We start from the raw sequence: 25586 nt of genomic DNA, 5'->3' as shown, positions 1-25586 counted from the left end.
AACCATTACCGCCCACTTCCAATTGCAATATTATATTGATATATTTTACTATTTTTAAATGTCTCTACTATAATTTATGAATTTAGGTAATCATGAAAAATATATGTCGTGTACCTAAATATAATATCCAATATGCTCTATAGTATAAAAGGGTTTATACTCTAAACTATTGAACATGGATGGATTATTGGCATATGGAAAATTTGGGAACTTTTCTGATGGACCAGAAAACAATTCGTATGTAACAAAAAACATTTCATAAATGCAATTACAGCTTACAATATTTTAACAAAATATACTTACTTAAAATTTAATCAAATTAACCAAGGACTATATATTTATACAATTAAAAAAATGTACTGTAACATTAATAATAATAAATATATATCAACCTAAACCTACTTTGATGAATAAAGTTGTAAATATAACAACTTGTATTAACACGGGGAGAATGTTTATTTAGATATAGCATGTTTGTGGTTTATCAACTGTTCATTTAAATTTTAATAATTTTAAAAATTGATTTTCGGAAAATTATTTTTATGTAATTAACTTAAAACTTAAAAATAATAAAAAAAGATAATTCCTATATAGATAAATTGCAATCAAAATACTTTAGTGTTGATTTAAATCGGAATAAAATTGAACATATTCTATTACCCAATTCATATTATATAGACAATCATAATTTTTATGAAAATGAAAACCTACAAAAATACATTGTCAATATTGATTTAATAAGTATACTTTACAAATTCTTGAGAAAAAAGCAAAATTTATGAAAACCGTACTGTTTGTCGATATAATGTTTTTAATAACAAAGGTATATTTTATATATGTTTTATAGTGATACATAAATGATATATCAATAATAACATTTATATAGGTAATATAAGAAAAAAAGATACTTATCTTCTTACGATTCGTTCAACGTAGATAAGTAATATTTGAAATTATTATTTCAATTGATTGAAATTAAATATTTAACTAGCTTAAATATTTATATAGATTATTATATTAGTTGCTTTATCAGTATATAATATTACTTTGTTATAAGTAAAAACGTGGAATAGAAAAATGTATTGTTATAGCAATAAAACATGAGTAATAAAATAAAAAGTAATTTACTATAAAAATAAAGAAATTTAATATTAAGTTATTGTTAGCCACATTGATTTATATTTTCCGCGCCGAAAAATATCTCCAATCTGCCACAGAAGTATATACATGACCATATACAGTCAAAACAAAATAGGTATAAAATATACACCAAAGCATAATATTATAATAATTGCATTTGAATAATATTAAGAACTATACAAAACAAATGCTGATTGATTTATTAAATTGATTTGTTTTTTTTCTTTAACGTAAAAAAATTATTCTAATATTAATTGTATTCCATATTTATTATCAAAATAATGCAATAGTCACATAATTTATACTTGTTAATTACGCCCACAACCTATCCCTGTCATCGTTAACATAATATTATGTCACTGGTCCCAACACTCGACACATTCAATTCATCGACCTAATCTACACTAAAGTACTAATAGTACTATCTGTTATACTAATTACTTATTTTTCTTAAATCCAATTTCCACTAAAGCATATTATATAATATGTATTGTTAAATATGTATAAATAACTGCTTGGATAGTTCACGACGATATAAATAATAAATTTACGGCATTTTAGAACCAAGTCGATAGGTTTATCTGCATGCACTTGACAGATTTATAGAGCAGTTATTCTTAATTAATTTAAGTCGTTTACACTTGTAAATTTGTAATTATCACGAGCTGGCAATTAGCAATACGTGTGACGAGTTTGAAAGTGCATGGATTATTTAAATTTGAAAAGTAAAGAAGGCAGGTACTTAAAAAAACGATAGAACTGTAGTATAACGTAAAACAATTTCAATGCAGTGAAATTAGTATAATCGTTAAGTTAATATTACGTGAAATACAGATTGCTTAATACTGCATCGACAATTACACTCCGATGCTGAAAATACAAAACGTTTCGGTCTTACACTCAACTACCGGCGTACAGTGAAATATGTTCGTATAACAATATAATGTACGTCATAATACATATATTATAAATTATAATATTATGTATGAATTGTTCTCAGTATAGTTTCATAACATCTATGTTTAGTATATAAGAACAAAACCAATCGATACACATAAACCGTAAATAACGTTACAGACGTAGTGATGTATGATTTATGAAAATGGCGTGTATATGCTGCAGTAATGTATGTAGTATAAGGTTTTAGCTCAGTTTAATTTGATCATATTTATAGGTTAAACATATTCGACGAGGATTAAAATACACAATACCCCATTGATAACACCACAATACATTTGTAATTGATTTATCTTTTTTTTTTTTTATTATTATTATACAGACTGTTATTATTGTATTTCTATATATACGCACGCAGAAAAAAAAAATTTAATTTAACTGCACATTAAAAAGTTTTTTTGCAATTGGCATCGAGTATACTATGATAAAATAAAATAAATAAATCGTTTAAAAGTGTATATAAATATTTATACTTAATACTATAACTACCATATAGCCATAGCCAAGGGATTCTATTCTCTTATCTAGAAACAAATCCAAAACTGCCATCAGACGAATAAATTGGCATCGGAGAAATAATTCTTCGTAATGACTTGATGACCTTTGATTTTTGATCATTGAATATTGAAGTTTAAAGTTATCCCTCTTCGCGACTCTTGAAAAAAATTAAAAAATTTTCTCTATGGATATAACTAGAACTGAATTATTTTAAACATAGTTATACATTTTTTTAACAAAGAAATATTAATTTAACTTGTTAAATTCTCTAAAAATATGAAATAATAATAAAATATATTTAATACATTTTGTATTGTAGTAAGTATAGTAGACGTCATTGTATTATGTGTTTCCTCAGTTATTTAAATAATATCTATTTAACTATTATGAGAAAAGTATAGTTGATATTAAAATCATTACAGTTGCCATCAAAAGACAAGAAAAGATAAATTAACCACATATTAAATTTTAAATGTATGGTACGTAAATAAATTCAGTATGAATGTATGATATTGTCAGAATACACCCGCAGTAACTAAATAATAACAATTAAATACACGGAAATAAGAATAAGAAAATATACAGTGAAACAGATAGACTTGACCAAAAAAAAAAAAAATATGCTACTTAAACGTATGACAAAAATTGTTATTTTATTATAACTAGTAAGTAATTTAAGAAATATACTCATGTCAGCAAATTTTCAAAAATTATATTTTAAAAAAGTTATTTTGTTTCAAATTAATTTAATCAAAAAATATTGATGTTTTAAAAAAATTCTAAAAAATAAACTACATGACTTGATAAACCTTTTAACCATCAAAATTATTTTTATAATCAAATTCACAAATTTGCTATTTTAAATTTATCCAAAGAAATTTAAATCAAATTTAAATTTTTTTATTTTCAGTACTAAAAAATAAACATAAAAAAATGTTTAATTACACATGCAGCGCTAGTCATCATTAGTTTTTTTAATGATAAAAAAAATTTTAAACATTAATTAAAACAAATGCCAGTTCAATCTGTTACACCTTGTATATATACATATAATCATGGAATAAATTAAGAATTATAGACGGTAATGTCGGTGACCACTTAATTAAAATAAATAAAATTATAGTTTACGAAAGACTCGTCGTATCCACGATCCAAAATAAATATAAAGCAGTGATAACACTGATAACAGTCTTTAGTAAACAATGTGTTTTAGCCGGCTACCATTGAATTGGCTCCCAATTTTGGGTAAACATGAAGTTGACCCTTGAATTGGCTCCCGAAAAATATATATTTGAATTGGCTACCTTAACTCTAAAATATTATTATATAATAAGAGTTTCTCATAGTATACGTGCAAAATACAGAAATATGCCAATATTTAACGTATATAATATATTTGGATTTTTATTTTTAGATCCACAACCAGTTGGGGATTGTTTTTCCAACGAATTAGCTGAAATGCAGCGTATGAATTAAAACGTAAAAAAATTAATGATTATTAAGTAGAAAATTATATGAACGATGATTCAACATTTGGGCAAAAAAAAGCAATAGTATTTATCGGACAACTAACCTATGCGAATCTTTTCGTTTCGAATTGTATTCACCGCATCCAAATGTATTCAACTTTTAAAATATATTATATAGCATACAAACTGCTACAATAGTTACTATAAGACGTTCCCATAGATTTAAACCACACCTTAAAGAAATAAATTAGAGATAAGATACGATATTTAAAAGATAAAATTACGACACTGGTGTAAATTCAAAGTTTCTATACATAAAAATATTAGCCAATATAAGTATAAGCCACAACAGATAGTTTAATATAATATTTTAATTTAACTTAATAATTTATATTTATATACACATAATACATATATTTTACAACGACGCGTTTTTGAATTTTTAAGAGCCAATTCAAAAATACTTATCGAGGTTAAAATATTAAATACCTGTATAATTTGGGAGCCAATTCAATTGCGCCGCTTTAACCTTGTCGATAGTATACTAGTGGATTATTATAGTTTGTACCAATAATGTTTTGGCAGTTATTAGTACAATACTCCTAAGTATATTTTGAGGTGTTTATTTACTATATACATTATTCGGTAAGTAAGAAAGATGTGTCATAATATAATTACTCTAATTGTCTAATCTATATAAATAATATGTTTCAGTGGTTTTACATATAATTGTATACTACGACTGACGTCCTATTACTGGACTTGCGCGCAATTCGTTGTATACAAACAGTTTCTCTGTCTAATCAATTCGCGGAGTAGCGATGGTCTTGTAATACAGCCTACCGCAACACTACCGATATCAATCATTTATTCGGGGCGTTTTGGACAGCATTCAAAACAATGCAAACACAACGCAATAAATAAAATTCCGGATCGGCAACTTCGAACTTATAAATTCAACAAATAAAATAAGCGTGCCGAGACGTCGGGACGTGGTAAACTATTGACTTGCAGTGCTGAACACGCAGCAGTAGATCTCAATATCAACGTGTGCGCTGTGTACGGTGCGATATCAAATAAGATCAAAACTGTGGAACAAAAAAAAAAAAAAATAGACGAAATAATTCATATCGCGTATTGCGATTCACGGCATGGTCTTAGAGAGACAATCATTTTATATAAATCAAGCGAGATTAATAGCGCGATGGGAACGCATGTCACAGTGTTACATAATTTAAAAAAAATAATAGAAATATATTAGAATCACGAGAAACATGCAACAGCACGATGCGTGCAAGTATTGCGTGTGCCATATACGGTTTTGGTACTCGTCTCGTGAGATGTTTATGTCTTTACGTTGGCCATAATATAAAATAAAACACTACAGTAACAAATACGCTATGTAATCGAATAGGACATATTTCAGGACATTTACATGAGACACTGGTTAAAAAAAAATATAAATAAATAAATAACCGTTTATAAAGAAAAATCATAAATCTCACAAAATACGAAATAAATACGCATTCGAGAATACTACTGTACAGTATTCAAATGATATATTGCACTTTTATTTAATTTGATTTAATAATATTAGACTTTAAAATTTATCAAATGAAAGTTTAGAATCTCGTCTCTCAGTGCACGCGACCAAAGAATAGAACTCAAAAAAATAAATAATCATAGTTAATAAATTTAACGTTTATTATATATTTATATAATATATTACTTATATTATCATATAAAATATTACACAATATAATATTTTCTGTTTATTTATTGGTTAAAAAAAAATAACTGGTACATAATATAGTTTAAGCTTAGTGAGTATTACATGAAATTATACTAAGTACGCATTTCGATAGTAAAAAACAATAAAATAAGTTTGTATTAACTTGTACATTTGTCAAGCAAGAGAAAATATCGTTTTTCAGTTTTCTCGGTAACGAGAAAAATTGAGAGGAGAACAGACGCACAACTCTGGCAAAATAACTTTCACCCGGCAGTGAAATAAAAATCGATCCCTTTAGTTTGTGTTTCAGAGAGTTGATATAAAGTTATTGATGAAAAAATATATTAATGTTTCCATAGGCAAAAATATAAATCGAACTACAGATTTTTCGACTACCATATATTTTATGGACATTTTACTTAGTCGTTTCAGTAGATTCAAATTCGACCGGTTATTGTTTTTATAGTTATTCATAAGAGAACCGATCTACACGTCTTATAAATGCATTAGCTATACATATATATATACTTCTCACCCAATATAGATATCTAGTAGTCCAATAATTATAAATTAATAAAATTATTTAATGTCATAACATTCAACTCCACCATAAATGTTGACTAAATATAGTATTTTATCTAATTTTATGGCGGTAGCGCAAATTAGCAAAATTAATTTCCATGACGTATAATGAAAATTTAGTTTTTTTATTGATTACGAATTACATACACCTCCATTGACGTATTAACCGTTAGGATAAACAATAAACATACGGTATAATTGTATCAACAAACATGTCAATTGACGCCAAACGAATGAATACATACTATATTCAATATTATATATATTACTGTAAACATTCAAAAGTACAACATGTCGACCACTGTCTGCTTTAATTAAATCCATTTCCGTTGAAAACCAAAAAAAATACAGTCAGTTTAATTGTCCATAACCAACCGTTACATCACATGAACAATAATTCTACCTTCAATATATACAATTCATTGTTTTATTGTTTTTAAAAAATAATTTGCTTCCACATTATTGAAACAAAACTATATTTTTTATGATTATCGATTACTTAATAATAATCAATGAATTTAACTACTAAAAACCAATACGGTTTAAATTGTGGTTTTTTTTTTTTATATTAAATACGTCATTGACCGAATATTTTATATATTCAAAAAACATAAGCGTACCAACATTATCGTGACATAATATCAATATACAGAACAATTCACCAAGCTCACCTCCACGTTTTTCTTTAATAATACATTTTTTTGGATTCTGATTTTTATAATATTTGATCTTACTAAAATAATGTTTTCAAATACTTGGATTTTTTATAATATCAAAGGTTTATCTTGTGATTGTGTAAATTTCTTCTTTCCAACGTTAACAATAACAGTTCAAATAATAATACACATTAAAAACAGGTTATTAGATCAATTAATAAGATTTAGAAGACCACCGTGACTATGACGATTTAAAAATAATATTATTGTAAATATACAATCATTAGCATTTAATGATTTGCAAAATAATTATCCGAGTTTAATAAGTACTGGACCGACATTTCATATAAAGTCATTAAACAGAGGAATGTTATCCGCATAGTACACAAAGTTTAATATAAACTAAGAAACTACTCGCTAATATTTAGATTTAATAATATAATCCAATATTAGTATGAAACGCGTGGTACGCAGTTGTACCATATATTGTATAATTTACTCTTATCGCAATATCTTATTGTTATGCATACAAATTTAATATAATATTATATTAATGAACGCGAATAAAATATAAGAACTAGCCCATTGCGGCTTTTTAGTAAAACACGATAATATTGATCTATAGGAATATTTCAACACGCCGTGGTATTCGTTGGTGGTAATTCTTATGAGCGTGCGTGTGCAAGAATATTAGTTGAAATTAGAATACTAAGTTTATTAGGTTTTCGAGTTTCATTAAACGCAAGGTTACGACCCCTTCGGAGAATAAGAGATACCTTGTAATTAGAGCTACGAGTTTCTAATATTAGCATATCAGTATACCTGCTGAATTATAAGTTTTATTCTATTTGGTTAACGCTCCGGTTTTAAATAATATATAAACACTGGGAACTTCACAGTGTTTACATTAATTCGAATCATTAAAGATGAATTTTTGTAATACATGCAAATTTGTAACGCGCAATCACACGTTTTCGCCTTCATTTAGTCTCCGGAAATGATTTTTCCACGGTATGATAACACTAATGATTATAGAATAATAATATTTTGATAAATCGTTTTTTTAATTTTATTGTTTTTAATTGATTAATCGCATGTCACACCTACAATTGAATTGACGACGGAAACGTGATTTATTTCCTAAAAACGGGGAACTGCCGTGTTTTTTCGGCAAAGAGAAAAATGTAAAAGTTTTTAGAGACATAGGTATTTATATTTTATGAAGTTTGCGTGTATGCATATTTTACTGCAGTGTTTTAGTGTTTGCGTTCTTTTAAATATTTATAATATGCGTAACAGGAAAACCTCAAGTGCAATCAAGCGTAAGTAAAAAAACCATTTTCTATTGTATAAATGTTTATGATGCAAAATTAAGCACCCTCGTTTATATAGTTTTACTAGGTACGTGAACAAAAGTTATTGTAGTGGCGATGGTTGTGGCGGGGGTGGTGGTGGTGGTGGTGGTATTATTTTTTTATTTTTAAAGCCCAATAAATAAGCTCAACCAACCAATATAACTAAAAAATGCATCATTTGTAAACTACTTTTTTTTTTTTTTATTATTATTTCTGAAAAATATTAGTGTATTATTACCGAGGTATAAGCCCTGTGCGTAAATGTACGATGTACTATATAAACAATAGGAGAATAATAAATTTATACACTATACATACTTATTTCGTTCAGTACTAACCAAAAAGCTGTATTTACTATTTGCTTTACGATTATTAACAATAATTAAACTTGAAATGTGACATGCAATATTTATGATTACCTATAATATACTGGAAATTGAACGTAAACGGTATACATTAAATTCGCGGTTTCTAAAATGTTGCTGTATATTTTTTATAAAATCAGCTAAAAAGCAGATATTTTAAAATAAATAAAGATACAATTGTTAAGATCAAAAAAATGTAATGGAATTAAATTAAAAAAAAAACACGATCAGCCCAAATACACGCCACCAAGTTCTCCTGTGGTTATCGTATATTATGTTAAATACAATTCTCTGTTAATTTTTAGCTTCTTCACTCTACCGCCACATAAATTAGAAAACTATTAAAAGAAAATGTATCGACATTTCAACATTTAAAACTTTATGTGTATACAAGTTATGCAGGATGTTATACTTGATAATTGTTCACTAAATTCATAGACGAACCTATTTACAACTAGACGAAACATTTACACCAACGACTAGGATTAAACGACTAAAAAACCGACATAGAGTGGAGTGCCCCTGAGATGAGACGCGTATGACGAGTGGTTAACATCGGTCGTCTTACTACACTCTTGTGCTCGCATTACCTCGCGTCTTCTAAAGTGACCGTATAAAGGTAACATAACGAGTTTGAGAAATTACTGTGCTCCTATATAGACAACCAATTTTAATAATTATTACAACCCGATTCACAAAATTATATCATAATGATATGAATATTTAGTAAATATTTTAAGTCTCTATCGTTAATTTTTTATTTTTAAATTACAACAAAAGCACATAATATAGTTTGTTAAAACTGGTTTTGTACAAACATTTTCCTTATTTCCCTGTTTATTAATTTTTTAAATATTGTGATTTTTTTTATTTAAACTTCTTTAAAGTATTTACTAGAATCTGGTCCAAAGATTCAGTTACCAGAAATCACATTGAAAGTCAAAGATCAAAACATTTTGTTTACTTTAAATTGTTTCAAAAAAAAAAAATTAAACACATTATAAAATCAGTACATTTATTTTCAATCTACTCAAAACCTTAAAATAATTTTATTTTTTAACGAATAAATACTATTTGTTTAAAAATAAACATATTCGTAAAAATTCGAACTGTTTTTGAAATAATTAGTGTCTTAAGTTAAAACAATGATCATATATACATTATATTTTTATCATAAACAAATTATAAAAAAAATACTGCCAGAAGAATGTAATTAGATTGTTGGATTAAATAATAAAGTTATATTACAATAGTATTAAGTATAAAAATAATTATATTGTTACATTGTTATATATGTACTTGACATACTACCGTAAAAAAGCATACTATTTATTTATATATATTATGTAATATGTATATATGTTATATTATTAAGTATGCGCATACAATTATATTATAATAAATTATAATAATAATTTATAATCAAAACAAATTTGTTACGGTGCAATGTTTTGATTGGCAAAATGCTAAGAACACCATTGCTGCTTAATATTTTGCCAATTAAAAACATCTTAATATTCTAAATCCGTTATAATGTTATTCATATAATGTTTATAATAAATATAGGCGACTGATTTCGTTCTTTTATATTATTAATATATCAACGATAATTATTGAACAAATGAATTAATTTTAACTGATTCGTTTTCAAGGGAATGTAAAACAGATTAGGTATATTTACACTAAAGTCAATATTTAATAATTTATGGATTCATATACCAAGTTTTATATGAATTTAATCATAATTATTTATTAATTATTATTACTAACTTTAATAACATAATATAAGCCGTGTAGTTCAACTAACAAGTGAGGTTTAATATCCGATATAAACAGTTACTATACTCGTGTAGGGTCTATAGTGTAGCAAAATAAACAAAAAAATCCATCTCGAATTAAAACAACACAATGTCCATCAGTCACTATTATTACAAGTCATACGTCCAACACAATTTTAATGTGTATTATAAACGCTGTTAAATTGAAACCGTGTACGGTATTGTCGTTTGAAATAATCTACGTACATAAAACAATTAACAAACGTAAACCATTTAGACGAATCCGAAATCCTGTTTAATGCACGGGAGCTATATTGTTACTGTTGTCAGACACACAGTATTAACGTATTATACGTATTATGATATAATGATGATACACAATTATAATGCATAATCGAATCATACAATTATTATGATATTATATTGCACATATTTTGTCTCCACCGCAGTGCAGCAAAAAATTCTGCAGGATAAGAACAATCGGGAAGAAAGTGCGTACACGGTGAATCATAAAAAATAAAAAGAATACAGGTAGTTATGTAACTACTGTACCTATATATTGTTTGAACGGAAAAATCGAAAGAAAATAAATATGATATAAAAAATAAAACTATGATTGAGGGGAGCGAAAAAAAAAAATGAACGTTTCGTGACCGCCATAAAATTTCCGTTGCGTAAATTAATCCGTCAATTTGTATTCTCGGCCAATGTGGTATATTATTATGTATACATATATATAGTATATAGACTGCAGTGGCGGCGGCCGATAATGTGGAGTTAAAGAGGAAACTTTTTTCGCAAAGTCGTGTTATAAGTAGGTAGGTATACGCCGACGACTAGCTACGTCACGCCCCCATCTTCAATCCATCTCATCGAACAATAATGGAACATAATAAAATGACGGAAATTGACGAATGCTGTCTAAGATATTATACACCGCGACGATCAATAGACCGGGTTTTAGTTTGCTCTGTAAAAGGTAGCTTATACGTTAAAAATCTCGTAGAATTTGTGATGATGGTACGGATAACTGTACGTTAACGATTTTCCCTTTTGTATAAAAGTCTATTTTAAATAACAATTTTATCGGCGAGGTGTTATATTATACAGGGCGTTTCACACACTCGCTCCGTATTTTCGTGTTAAAGAAGTTATTTCTATATTCTATTTGATAATTTTTAAAACAAAACTATGATCTTAGACAATGATTTCCTGCATAAAAATTACAGTTAATAATTTTAATATGAGCGATTACTATTTAAAACGTATTTACCTTAACTCCTCTAAATTGGTTGTTGATGCGATTCAAAGAAAATTGATTTTATCAAAAACTTACTAAATTTACCGCTTTTCACTGTAACTATTAAGAAGAGGGTACTTGGAGTTTTTACTTTTCTCCCTCCAAAGTACTAAATAGATCCACTAATCTACCGGAAAATATATAAAAAAAGAAACAGAAATTGCCTACCTACAACTCCTTAATTATGGCCGGTACCCAATCGCCTCAAGTTAAAAATCAAAACATGTTTTCTAGCATCATAAAAAGTTTGCCGTGAGTTAGACATAAAAAAAAAAAAAAAAAGCATGTCATTAAACTATCAATAATACATCTGTTGTTCCGAACATAATCTAATAGAGATAATAATGTTATTAAATGTGGAAATATTGTAATTTTATTCGAATTGCCGATTATCATCGAATATATTCAAAAAAAACTAAAATACGCACTATATAGGCGTGACATCGCTCAGCATACATTGTACATTTGTATTAAGATTCGCGACCAATACACACTTTCTTATGCAGTCACGTGTAGGTAGGTACACTATTAGGTAGGTAGGTAATATCAATAACACTATACATATATGAGTTATCCACCGAAAAGCGCGAAAATAATAACAATAATACTCGAAAATATGTGTGAACGACAACGACGATGACGATCGACCACCTCTACGACTACTGCAGCACATCACCGTTCCTGACACCTGCGTAATCGTATCGCTCTAAAATTCCGTTACAGACCTATAAAATACGATGTGCCGACGCCAATTTATGTCCCTATATATAGTATATATACGCGGTAATGTTATTGTACAATACGTATACGCAGTTCCGTAATAATCGCTTCATCGCGATTCGGCAAAATCTCCGGTTTGGGGGTTCACCCCCCCCCCCCCCCCCGAAATTAATTTCCAGTTACGGCCTTGCGCGTATACACACATGTTAGGTATTACATATTAAAAAATAATGTACGCGATGTATAATATTATAATATATACATATATATATTATATAGGTATATATGATTTTCCGTTTGCGCATAAACAGCAATCAATCATTCGGCGGCATTAGATGGAGATGACGGCACATAATATATATAATATATTATTATGCTTAGGTTAGGTTATATCGCAGCAATAGCAACAATAATATTAAGGGTGACCACCGCCACGAACGCCGACATCGCCGACACCAGTACAGCTGTACACCTCCCACGAACATCCCCCAACCACCCGAACACCCCTTGCCAAGTCGAAGGCGCAGCGAGTAATGTTCAGGAATAGATTTTCGATCAGCCGCAGCGACGCTGGTCGTTATTTCGACGACGGGCATACACCCACAACTAAACTTCCGCAAAGTAAACGATGACGCGTCGTATGCATGACATGATAATATGACGTGTATATATATATACAACATTATGTCGTGTATATACCTATTAAAACCCAACGGCTATTGAGCAAAACGGTATATTATACAATCCGATGGCTGCGGGGCAACAGAGACGAGAAAATGCAAACTTTGTAATTCACATACATTATAAGCATCGCTACCAATGTAATTTATGTGATAACGTCGTGATCGCGGTCAAGTACCTGCTTTGAAGGTCAGTACGCGCAAAAAAAAATAATAAAAAATTGACAATATATATAACTGGGTCGTAAAAAATATACACTTTAATGTGTAACATAGAATATTATAGTTATATTATTGTATTGCTCTTTAAATACTATAATAGTCCAGTGTTTAGATGATCCATCCTCTCCCCCCGAATCGCCGAACGAGTTGGATTTGATTTTTTTCATATGTATTCATATAGTGACTGTTCTAGAGATGTCAATATATTGAACAATTTTAATCTACTCGGTCCGCCTTCAGATACGTTACTGTTAAATACATAATGAAATACAATACTATATAATCACCTGTTGTACGGGTTGTGCGTATTATTACATTTATTTATACGTATATATATTTAAATATTACGCAATAATGAAAAATAGCCAAACAATTACAGTAATAAAAAATAACTATACATTTTTGTACACAGCAGATTTTGTATGTACCTATATTGGTGTTTATTTTTTTGTTTATTTATTTTTGGTTGAATCAAATTTAAACAAATACATCATTTCCGAGTTCTACAGGTAACCGTCCTCAGTTAAATATTCAATTAATCCTTCCGTGTTATATATTGTGAAAAAGGATTACAGATTTATTTAAGGTCTTGCAAACTTTGGTTACACCTTAAGTAAAAATGTGAAGAACGAGACAGAAAAAGTGAGTAAACTGTATTATTTTTTGTCAATTTCAATACAAAAATTGCACTAGAAAAATATTAATACCAAAATATGTATACTTAATATTAAAATAATTAATTTTGATTTATAAATCAAATTCACTTCATATTACTTGTTGAAGACCAAAAATTTGAAAGGATATTATTAATATTTTTATCATTTGAAATTTACAATTATATCGTAATTGTAAATACCAAATATAATATAATATAATACAATTCATTGTATAATGTTTTCAGTGTTTTCATTGTAGTTATTACTTGTTTAGTAACGTAGGTAACTAAAATTAGTGTTTTCATAAATCCACTACTTAATATACTGACATCTTATAAATTATAAGAAATATATTTTAAGTAAAATGTGTATTAATAATTAAACTTACTTTATATTAGGTACTCGACATGTTAACGACCTATTATAAATTTAATTACAAAAAAAAAACATATAAATCTAAAAATATACCTTCTGTTAAGTAATTTGCATGTTTTTTTTTTTAGCTGTAGTTTTTGTTTCATGATATTTATAATAATGTACAATAAACACGAATATTTTAATTTTTGGTTAAAAATCTAAAAACTTAATATCAAATCATAAAACTGTCTAATTACTGATAAAATAAAAAAGAAATTGTGAAAAAAAATACCAACAAATTCTAAATGATGCTACTCAAGAAATATTAATATTATAAAGAGATTATAGTTAAGAATTAGAATTGATCGATATCATTAAAGTACAATATTATTATTGATGTTTATTTATGATTTATTTCGCATAGTTCCATAGTTGATAGATTCAATGTTAAAATCCCTATTTTTAAAAAAAAATAATACAAATGCCTACATAGATATTGTTTGAAATATAAAAATATATTTGTAAATATAATATCATAATATTATGTATCAAAACATCAACTTTTGAGGCTGCTGTAAAATCGTGTAATATTTTTTTTAATTTTATGAAAGATATTACTGCTATGCAGACGATGCGATAGGGGACGGTACGATGGTGCTTTGGTAAAATTCGTATTTTTCATTCGATTATTATAGGTTGTTCACATATTATAATACTCTATAGAATACAATACTTTCATGCACATTATAAGCCAATCAATATGCGGCTGATTATATTCATATCGTTCTCATAAATAAAGGAGATATAAGAAATATCTGGTAATTATCGAAAAAAAAAACAAAACAACAGCTATCGATTAATAGTGGTTAGAAATGTACACATAAACAGTAACAAATAAGGGCCACGATTTCAAAATTTTTCTGACGACGATAGATAATATTTTATAATCGTGATTATGAATAAAATTCAATTAACTGTTATTAATAGCTCAGTAAAATGACGGTACATAAACATGTTGACGCAAATCAGATATATATATATATAATATGTTTTTAGAGAAATAATTACGGTTTTAAAATGGATGTTATGAAAATTAAAGATAACAACCTTGAGAGTAAACTCGTACGTTAGGTTTAAAAATGTTGTTTTGACAAAAATTTACATTATTTAATAAAAAAAAAAAAAAAAAAAAATATAAGAATTTATAAAATTAAATGTCATAAAATATACATACTTGATGTACCGAAAAATGGGGATATTTGATGCTCGGTAAAATGTTGTTACATATTATATCTTTTTATACAGGCTTTACGTCTAGAATTTAATTATTTTAAGTCAGCATTCAAAAAAAATATTTTAATTTTTCTCAAAAAGTACGTTGGAATGGTTTCGAAATCTCCTAAGAAAGTGACAGTGAGAAATCAATATTAATACATTAATAATTTAGAAATCATTTGTGGTAATAACTAGTAAGTAGTAATGTAAAGCTCCGTTGAATTTAAGGAGTTAAATATAGGCAATACTAATTGCATTTAAATATAAAATATATTTTTCCTACAATTTGTTACATATTTACCTGAGATGTTTAAATTAGTGATATCTGAAATAGTCATAAAAGAGCATTGCTTTTGGGGAAAAAATGTAACTACCTTAAATTTTAAAAGATCGGAAATACTCATTGTTTTTTTTTTTTCTTAGTCGTTGACGTTGTTCTATAAACAAATCGCTGTCTTTAAAATGTACACAAGCAGGCTAGACAAGTTGTTGCCGTGTCAATATAATACGTTATACCTGTTATAAGTTAAAACGATCGGAAAATATTCCACGCCGTGTCACTGCAGATTTTAATAATTAATCGTATTACGCCAGTGATCGCATTAAATATTTTTATTCCGTCACGTCTGTCTAACGTCGTCTGTCGAAAATATAAAAATCGAAACGAGAAACGCACATCTATATATATATATATATATATATATACTCAGACTGTTATTATTAATGTATGCATAACACAATGTCGGCGATATCTGCCGGTTATTTTTCGCTAAAACCGTTTGCCATAATAATATATATTAATGAACTACCCGGTCGAACTGTATCCATTATGTGCGTCGATATGCATTTCATATTGTTTCGATGTAATTATACGTCGCGTATCCCACGATACGGCGCGTAACTCCGCAGCACGGCACGTAATCCCAGCGATTTAGTTCACATTCATAGGCGCACAAAATATATTACATTCTTACATATTATTTTACACGCCGCAGTTCGTTCTCGGGTTACACGTTATACGAAATTTGAATATGCAAATTCGCCGAATAGGGATCTACCCGGCCAGAACAGCCGCCGTGTGTATTAGGACTATTTCGTACGAAAAACCCGCACCGCCACACACATATACGTTTAATATAATAATATTATAATATAACCTATAGTATAGCGTAGTAGTATATAGCGCATACGCGCGCACACATCACACACGACCCGAAAGTCGTCGCACATAGGCCTTTTCCTTTTGTTGGGAATTAAAATATTATATTACGTAGTTAGTCAAAGCGTGAGGTCCGTCCGTCCGCCCGCTGCAGCGGTTCACTGCAGGACGACTTGTCCTTGATTATAATAATTTTATTAAATACGACACGAAAAAAAAAAAATGAATGCCGACGGGCGCACGAAGGAGAGAACTAATTGCCCACGTGTTGATATTACTAATATCGATTGTAGTACAATTTCGTTTTTTTTTTCCGTGTCTAATCGCATAGACAACTGGAGAACGCATACAATTTTCGTAAGACATCGTGTACTGTACTGTGTTTGAAAATGTCGTTTACTTCAGAGCTGGTCATTATGATTGACGGCGAGGTGCATAATATGGTTCGTATATTGTTATGATATCATGCATTATTATTTTGACGACTCGGACGACGTATCATACACGCGCGGACATTCAAATTGCGTATTTTGTACATCAATACAGTGAGACGTGAGACATGATATTATTATGCGAACTATACAGTTAATTCAATGCCGGTAATTGGATACTATTTTCATAATTATACACCCACGCATATTTAACACCTGTTGTTATTGTTTGATTTGTATTAATCTATAACATACGTTTTGGATTTTATAGAATTGATCTATACATCTATCGAGAGTTATTAGTAAATTTATACATGATTTTTCAGTTTTTTTTTTTTTTTTAATACAACCGCAGCATATTTTTTCTACCCAATAGAATATTATAAACGCGTTTTTTTTTATAGAACAAGACGGAAACTATTTTTAAAAAGTGTTAAACAACACAAGGAGGTAAATATTTATAGGAATATTAGAAGACCAATGTTCTCGTGCTCATTTAATTTAACTCTACTGTTTCAAGGATTCTTAAAAGAGTTCATTTAATAAACCAGTTAAGTAAACCAGACTACCTGGTTTTTTACAAGTCTTAACGTATTTTAGATTGCGAACGAGGTGACGAATGTATTGATTTTATATTGATATTATGTCGCTTTTTTATACATGTAAACAAGAATAAATTAAAGGAGAGAGAAGCTATTTAGTACCTTAGGGAGATAAAAATTTAAAATTCCTAAACTTTAAAAATAATCGGTATAAACAAAAAAAAAAAAACAAAATATGAAAAACGTGAATTTTTACGTATAACAAGTTTTTGACAAAAGTGATTTTCTTATTTTCTTGTTTTTCGAATACGAATAACTGTAAATACTTTTAAAAACGTGTAATATTCTACTAGATACAGACAGTTTTTAAAATAATTTTTAACCAAACAAACACATGTTAGTTTCCTAACGCTGATTTGTCCGAAAACAGTTTATGGGAGACCGAATTATTTTAAAGAATAATTTTGTAAAATTAAGTCATGCTAATAACAGGAAGTAACTACTTGTTGATACATTTTACAAATCATTTAACAATAGTACCGACAATTTCAACTTTAAAAGCACTTAAATAATAGTTTAGACAAAGGCATATCTAATGAATTTCATAATAAAAGATCTAAAAGCACAAAACAATTCTATTCACATCACATAAATTAGTGTATTTAATTACTGATAGCATAATGAACACATTTACTAACCAAAGGTAGAGATTTATTTTTAAACTTAACAGAGTTTATAAACTAATCCAAAATGATGTAACAAAAATCACTTTATTCTACATCTGCTTAACTTATATCAAAGCCCTCCACAGATTATAAGTTATATTGATACTAAAAATATTTTGCTTCTGGTGAGCTACTTCTCAACGGCCATCCTTGAGTGTTAGTATAATATTATCAATACTCGTAAATAACTAGGTAACGGTTATATTTTCACTTCAAAAATTATAGATATTTAGGATAGTTATAATAGTTGTATTACAGAGTAGTTTCTCTACATAAAAATGTTAAGATATCAGTGTAACAAGTATACATTTGGCGATCATTTGAATATTAGATTATTAGTATTACCTACGCAAACCCAGTAAAAATCGTTTTTAATCAAGACAAATTTAAATTCTGAGTTAAAACGACCTTGGCAGGGGATTACCTTACGGTATGATAATTTTATTCCTAATTTCAAGAAAAATAAAAGAAACGGCTAATGTTTTTGTTTTCGTTATTTTTTTTTTCAGTCCAGTAAACATAAAAAAATGAGCGAATTATTTTGTAACCATCCAACAGACCGCTAAACATCGATCACCGTCGTCAAATGTTAGAGATACTTTTTTTTGTTACCTGTTGGGCACGAATAGTTTTAATATTGACAAACAGATACCATAAAGTACCAAAACATTTTTATTTTAGTAGTGTTAAATTTAAAGAAATTTTTAGTAAAATAAATTCAGAATATAATCAAAATTATTTTGTTTTTTTATTATAAATTATAAAATAACTAATATTAAATAACGTAAGTACATACCTATACAATATTTAAGAAACTGGGAAATATCAAGGGAAATATTTTTTTCTTTTCATAAAATATTTTTGTATAACAATATCTTAAATTATCATAAAATACGAGTAGGTACTATAACTTTTTCAACTAAAACAAACGTTTTAAACATTTTTTTCCGTTATAACAATGCATTTTATTTTAAATCGATTATTTGATTTTTTTTGTCTTTTTTATTATTATTTATTATTTAAATTATGACCAAAGGTTAAAATATAAATTAGTATTACAATTAAAATAAACATTAAAATTGCTTAACAGAATAAAAGTATTCATAAAATAAAGTATCATTACCTATACAATTAACAAAATAACTTTCGTTTAAATGATGCTATAAATTTAAACATTTTTTTACTAAAATTGTATAAAGATTCTACAACGTTGAATACGTTTTTATTACACATCTACGTATAGATCGTATTTCATATTTGTTTTATGTATTATATTGCACGCATGTTATGTGTATAGATAAAAAAAAGTACGACTAAAATAGATTTCAGTATTCTTAAAAATATTATATTATTCGTGTTCATACAATAGTAGTATACATGGTGGTAAAAAAAAAAAAAAATATCAAAGAATAGGTGCACACAGTTGTATATTTTTAATTTTCTATGGTTAAAATGTTTTTATTCATATTTTACCATCACATTTTCATTTTAAAAATGCAAAACGAATAAAATAAAATAGTATTTTATTTAATATGTAAATAAAACAAAATGGAAATGGAAAAATGGTATAGCACACAATGCACGTATTCAAACTTGAAAACTTTTCACCGAGTCTGTGTATATATTTTTTTACTTACAAAATTATGGTTCACACAAATTAAACTTTCGTAATTTAGCATACAATTCGACGAAAGGTATACAATTTTCTTCTATTGAGATGGCGTATTTAATAATACACTCGTTGGAACCATATTATTTTATTTTTTTTTTTATATATTACGTGCAGGTAGGTGGTACTACGTCAATGAAGTATGCACTGTGTATATGTAGATAAATCGAGAAGAAAAGAGAAATACACACACCCTTATAAATATTCACTGATCAAACTTAAATAATTGGCAATGCTTACTTATTTTGTGTACCAGTCAACCCCGTTATATTATGATCTATATACATCAGGTAGTGACTCGGAAGTTATTTCCTACGTACCTACGACAATATTATTGTACCACCGGCAAAGTTGAAATATCGATGTAACTATTTTTATTTAACTTTTCCAACGCACCGCATTCAAAATATTCTCTGGTGATTTTCGACAAACAGCCAACGTCATTCGTACACAATATATTACAGGTATAGTTGCTGATGTATAATGCGCGTTGCTATTGAGCGACAGTATAACGTCTAATTAATGGCCTTTCCGCACAAATGACGATTGCACTGCAGACTGTATCCAAAACCGTATGACGTTTGAGAGAGAGAAAAAAAATAATAAATAATGATTACCTTTTTCCGGATATAAAGCGAATTCACACTTCATATAATGACATATTTTTTATCGTACACTCGTGTAATATGTTATTTTCTACAGGAACACTTTTTATTCAGATAACAGCCACGGTATTATACTTATATACTTATAATAATAATATGAAGGTGTTACCCATTACTAAATAAATGATAATAATATCGCTTCAACGCGTGTACAAGTATATACAGCCGTTAGGTAATGTGATACACTGTTAAATGTTTACGTACAGTCATCAGCTCATCAGTAGTGTTTCAATCTACAATATTATATTGCTCGGTACTCCTATTAGAGCCCATTGGAATATAACGACCATGTTACAAACTGTTCTAAGCTCTCAAACTCTTAAGCTCTCCCAAACTTGTAGTATCGTATCTGAGCTAGGTAGGTATACTGAAAATTCTACCAAAAAAAGAGAAAAAACACGTCATTCATACATCGAGTAATAAGTAAAACTGAGCGTGACCTCTCAACGTAGTCATCTCTCTTTATGTGTCCGATTTCATTGTTCGCACGATATTATAATACACAATTCAACGTTAGTTCGACACTTACATTCGTTTGCAAAACAAAAACCGATGAATGATATTATTATTAATGTGTATAAATTATACCGTTAAATACTATAACACATTATAAGACGTGTTTCTGCAGGCACTTAACCTTCTCTCCACTACAAAATGTTTCGTGATTTTATAATGGAATAGAATTCTTATTCTGTTCACGTAAATATTATACATTACTTTTGGCATTGAAAATAGATGATGATTTGAATATTCAAAAACAACTTTGAAGTCTATGCATTAAACAAATAGTTTGGTGATAAATAATACGAATTAAACAAAGCAAAAATTTCGTTTAATGATAATGAGTATTCCGTCAAAATATAAATTAAAACTTATTTCCTTTTCGGAAAATCGTTTTATCATTTTTAAATATACATAAGCGTTAAGTAGACCTATACATTTAGTATACTAATTGTATTCAACAACTCAATATCACCACAACGTGTTTTGGTTATATACTTCACTATAAAAATGAGGAGAAAATAAAAAAAAACTTAATTATTTACTTACAGTGAAGTTTCTCGTCCAAATTTCCTCTGGACGTTACTGATAGAGCTTTGATGAATTCTTCAAACTCTATAGAACCATCCTGAAAAATAATAATATAATTCGATTAAATTCTACTTAATATAAAAATAAAAACATACAATTTAACAGTCGTATAACACTATTTTTTATGTTACCGAATATATTTTAATATGAAAATACACTAACATTATAACATTATACTAAGCCTAAATAATGTGTGAACAGTGTGTATATAATATTTTATTTCTATTAAAATTGCTAAATTCCAGTTTAGTTAGAAAGCACTTTGAATTATTTTTAACTAACAATAAAATTAAAAAAATATTAAAATATTTTACATAAGTGATGTGTCTGTAAGTTAAAATATTTAACTCAATAAAAAACAGGTAAAGTCAGTATGCTATATAGTTAGTTTCGAGTGATACTTCGATATGTGTTAAAATGTAATTGCATTTAAAAAACGATATAATAATTATATGAATAAATAATATCGTACAAAGAAAAATTGTTATTTTCTTTTAAAGTTCAAGATTTTTTAAGACAATTTGACCTTCGTACGCTCAACAAAAATATTACAAATAATAATATTATAATCACGTCTTAAAAATTTTAATATAAATATTAAGTAAAAATGTATTTGAATATTAATTTGGGAGTAAAATATAATTACAATATAAAACCAATATCGATTTTATCAAAAACTTGGGCATCGTAATTTTTATTTTGTATCTCCGATTATTTTGAGATATTTAGTTAATACTCCAGTAAAATACAATACTAGTATCGTATTACATTTAAAATCATTTTAAACCATTAGGACTATTTGTAATATTATTTATTGAAAATAAACTTGCAATTTATAATATTGTATTAGAAAAAAAAAACATTTACATTTTTATCAATCAATCACTTTGATATTATTGAAAAAATATATTATATTTTAAGAGTAATTTTAATATTACGATGTAGATAAAATAAATAAGTAATTTGCATACCATAATTTATTCCACTATATATTTGAATATAGGCTTAATAAAATAATATCGGATACTCTAAGGAAGGTATAGTACCTATCCCATTTCTCAGTAATTCTAATAAACTGTAATATAAATATTTTTGTATTATTATCCAGCATGTGCAGCAAATGGAATTTAAAATGAGCAATTATTAATGTTTTTAAATATAAAAAACAAATGCGATATTTTCTAAAGAACAATCATAATAAAATATTAAAATAATTTTATGTGAAGAATTCTTTGCTTTTACAACTTTACATTTTGCATGCTTCAAAGTTCAGACGATATACAAAATAAATAGTATCAATTTAAAAATTTTTGCATGCTCATTTTTAATCTCAGTTATTGCTTTATATACAAAGTTTTTTTCAATAATTTATTAATAACCAACATCCCAACTAATAATAATGGCATAATTCAACGGTATAATATTATAATTTATTAAGTTCTTCTTCATTTATTACATTATATCATCATACAAAAACAAAAAGCCATGTCACTTTAAAAACTTTATTGCTTAATTTTATGAACATTTAATTTATACATTTTATTGCTAAAAAGCACATAAAATAAATTAAATCTACCAAGTTTGGTGATATCTCTTTATTATCACATTAGAAACATCTTGAAATTATTTTCTTTTAATATTAAAGTAATTTTATTAATTTAAACAAGACATAATTCACAAATCTGGTTAAATTAAATACAAAAGTATATATCTACACATAAGAGATAACCGTTAATGCAAAACAATAAAATTAAAACATAATATTTAATTTGAATAGTTATACGTATACTAGGTATGACAATAACTACAGTTATAATATTACGAAGTTTAAAATTTCTTAGACATAATCTATGAATGTAAGGTTTGTAGGACAAAATAATATCAAAATTCAGATTTATAAGGTCAATACTTGAAATTTGCACATTAATAATAATAGCATTATAAATATACGTTATACCATACATTATTTTAATTCGCAAATATTTGAATATTTATTTCAATCTTGTTGGCATATTATAACCTTTTATGTATATATGAATATATAATATTAGCCAATTAGAACTCGGGATATGTAAGTAAAATTGACCTAAGATTCATAAATAAATATTTGACTAAATATGTATTATAAATAAATAAAAAAGAGGCAAAGTAAGGTTACCACTTTGCTGTTCAATGACCAGCAGGCAGGACTCGAGAGTACTTACCTTGTCATTGATTAAGACACTGTAATGTATGTGTTAAATTTAAACTCAATTGTAAATAATTATCACATACAATAAACAATGCAGAACGAAGATGATGTATCTCATATATTATTATGTATGATAATATTTTTGTTTATGAGTTTAATACACTAATACGGTAGTTTGTATTAATTTTTGCCCAAAAAATTGCGTTTTAAAATGTCATTAATATGTCTATAAAATAAATTATATTTTATATTTTATGTTAAAATTTAAAGCTTAAAATCTGCGTGAAAAATATTTTTGGATTTTATCAAATCAACTCAAATTGTTATTCTTTGTTTAAAATTTTTCTAAATTCTAAATTCAAATTCCTATACAAATAAGTACAATATATATATATATTTTAATAATGATACTTAAAAACATCATATTATTACTAAGAATAATTTTGGTTAATTATGTGATTTTTTTCTTATCGAATGAGTTGACGTTATGTTAATTTTTTTAAATTAGTATATTTATATTTGTTCAACATTTCTAAACTAAATTAATTAAAACAGTTGAACAATATTAATGGAAAAAAAACAACATATGTTTATAGTTTATACACTATTAAGTAAAGAAACTAATTCTCAATTAAGTTTTCTTCTTGTCGTCTATAAATTATAACAGTTAACCAAAGTAAACAGTATGGTTTTTTTTCATTTTTTAGTCATTATAACTTTATTAATTTATTCAGTTTCTGGTACAAAAAAGTCAAATAATCTAGTCATGCGTTTAAATGATATCGTATAGTTATCAGTTTATGAATAATAATTTAATTATAATGTATATTGTATAGTTTGTATAGTACGTTAACGAGTTATTTGCGGAGTAAAGGTGACACTTACACAGTTATCCAGCAAGAAACAACGATCCGTTGAAGAAAGATAGCTTATTGGTCGTTTTAAAGAGAACAGAATATTTTATAAAACAAGACACTGCCGTAGAACAAACACGAATGTTTTATTATGCGTTGAACAATAACATAACAGTTGTGTATATATATATATACTTTTTTTATCGATTGTTTCGAAAAGTACTGGGAATTTTCAATTTTGACCTCCTAAAATTACCAACTAGGTTTATTTTTCTACCAGAAAATATATTGAAATTGAAAATCAAAGCATTTTTTATACTATAAATCGGGTAATAAAAAAAAAAATACACACACTACGTTGTGAAATCGATAAATTCATTGCTCCGCTCAGAATCTAAAATTAAAAAATATTATATGAGCTGTTATTGTGTTTTGTTATAAGTTATGTTATTTATTATTATTTGTTTGATTTCTACCCAAGTTCGTTTTCACAAAAAAAAAATCCATCCATATAAC

General features: G+C 27.1%; 1 protein-coding gene across 1 annotated transcript in view; it reads right to left on the bottom strand.

Moving 5' to 3' along the window:
- Positions 1–25586, bottom strand: part of LOC113553972 (frequenin-1) — a 118911-nt gene that overhangs the window by 44250 nt on the left and 49075 nt on the right. The window contains exon 6 of the mRNA XM_026957585.1: positions 21984–22062. Coding sequence (XP_026813386.1) covers positions 21984–22062 — 79 coding nt within the window. The remainder of the gene's footprint in view (positions 1–21983; positions 22063–25586) is intronic.

Source organism: Rhopalosiphum maidis, chromosome 2, assembly GCF_003676215.2.
Source record: "Rhopalosiphum maidis isolate BTI-1 chromosome 2, ASM367621v3, whole genome shotgun sequence".
Taxonomy (NCBI): domain Eukaryota; kingdom Metazoa; phylum Arthropoda; class Insecta; order Hemiptera; family Aphididae; genus Rhopalosiphum; species Rhopalosiphum maidis.
The sequence above is the reverse complement of the archived record's forward strand: the minus strand, read 5'-3'. Positions and strand labels throughout refer to the sequence as shown.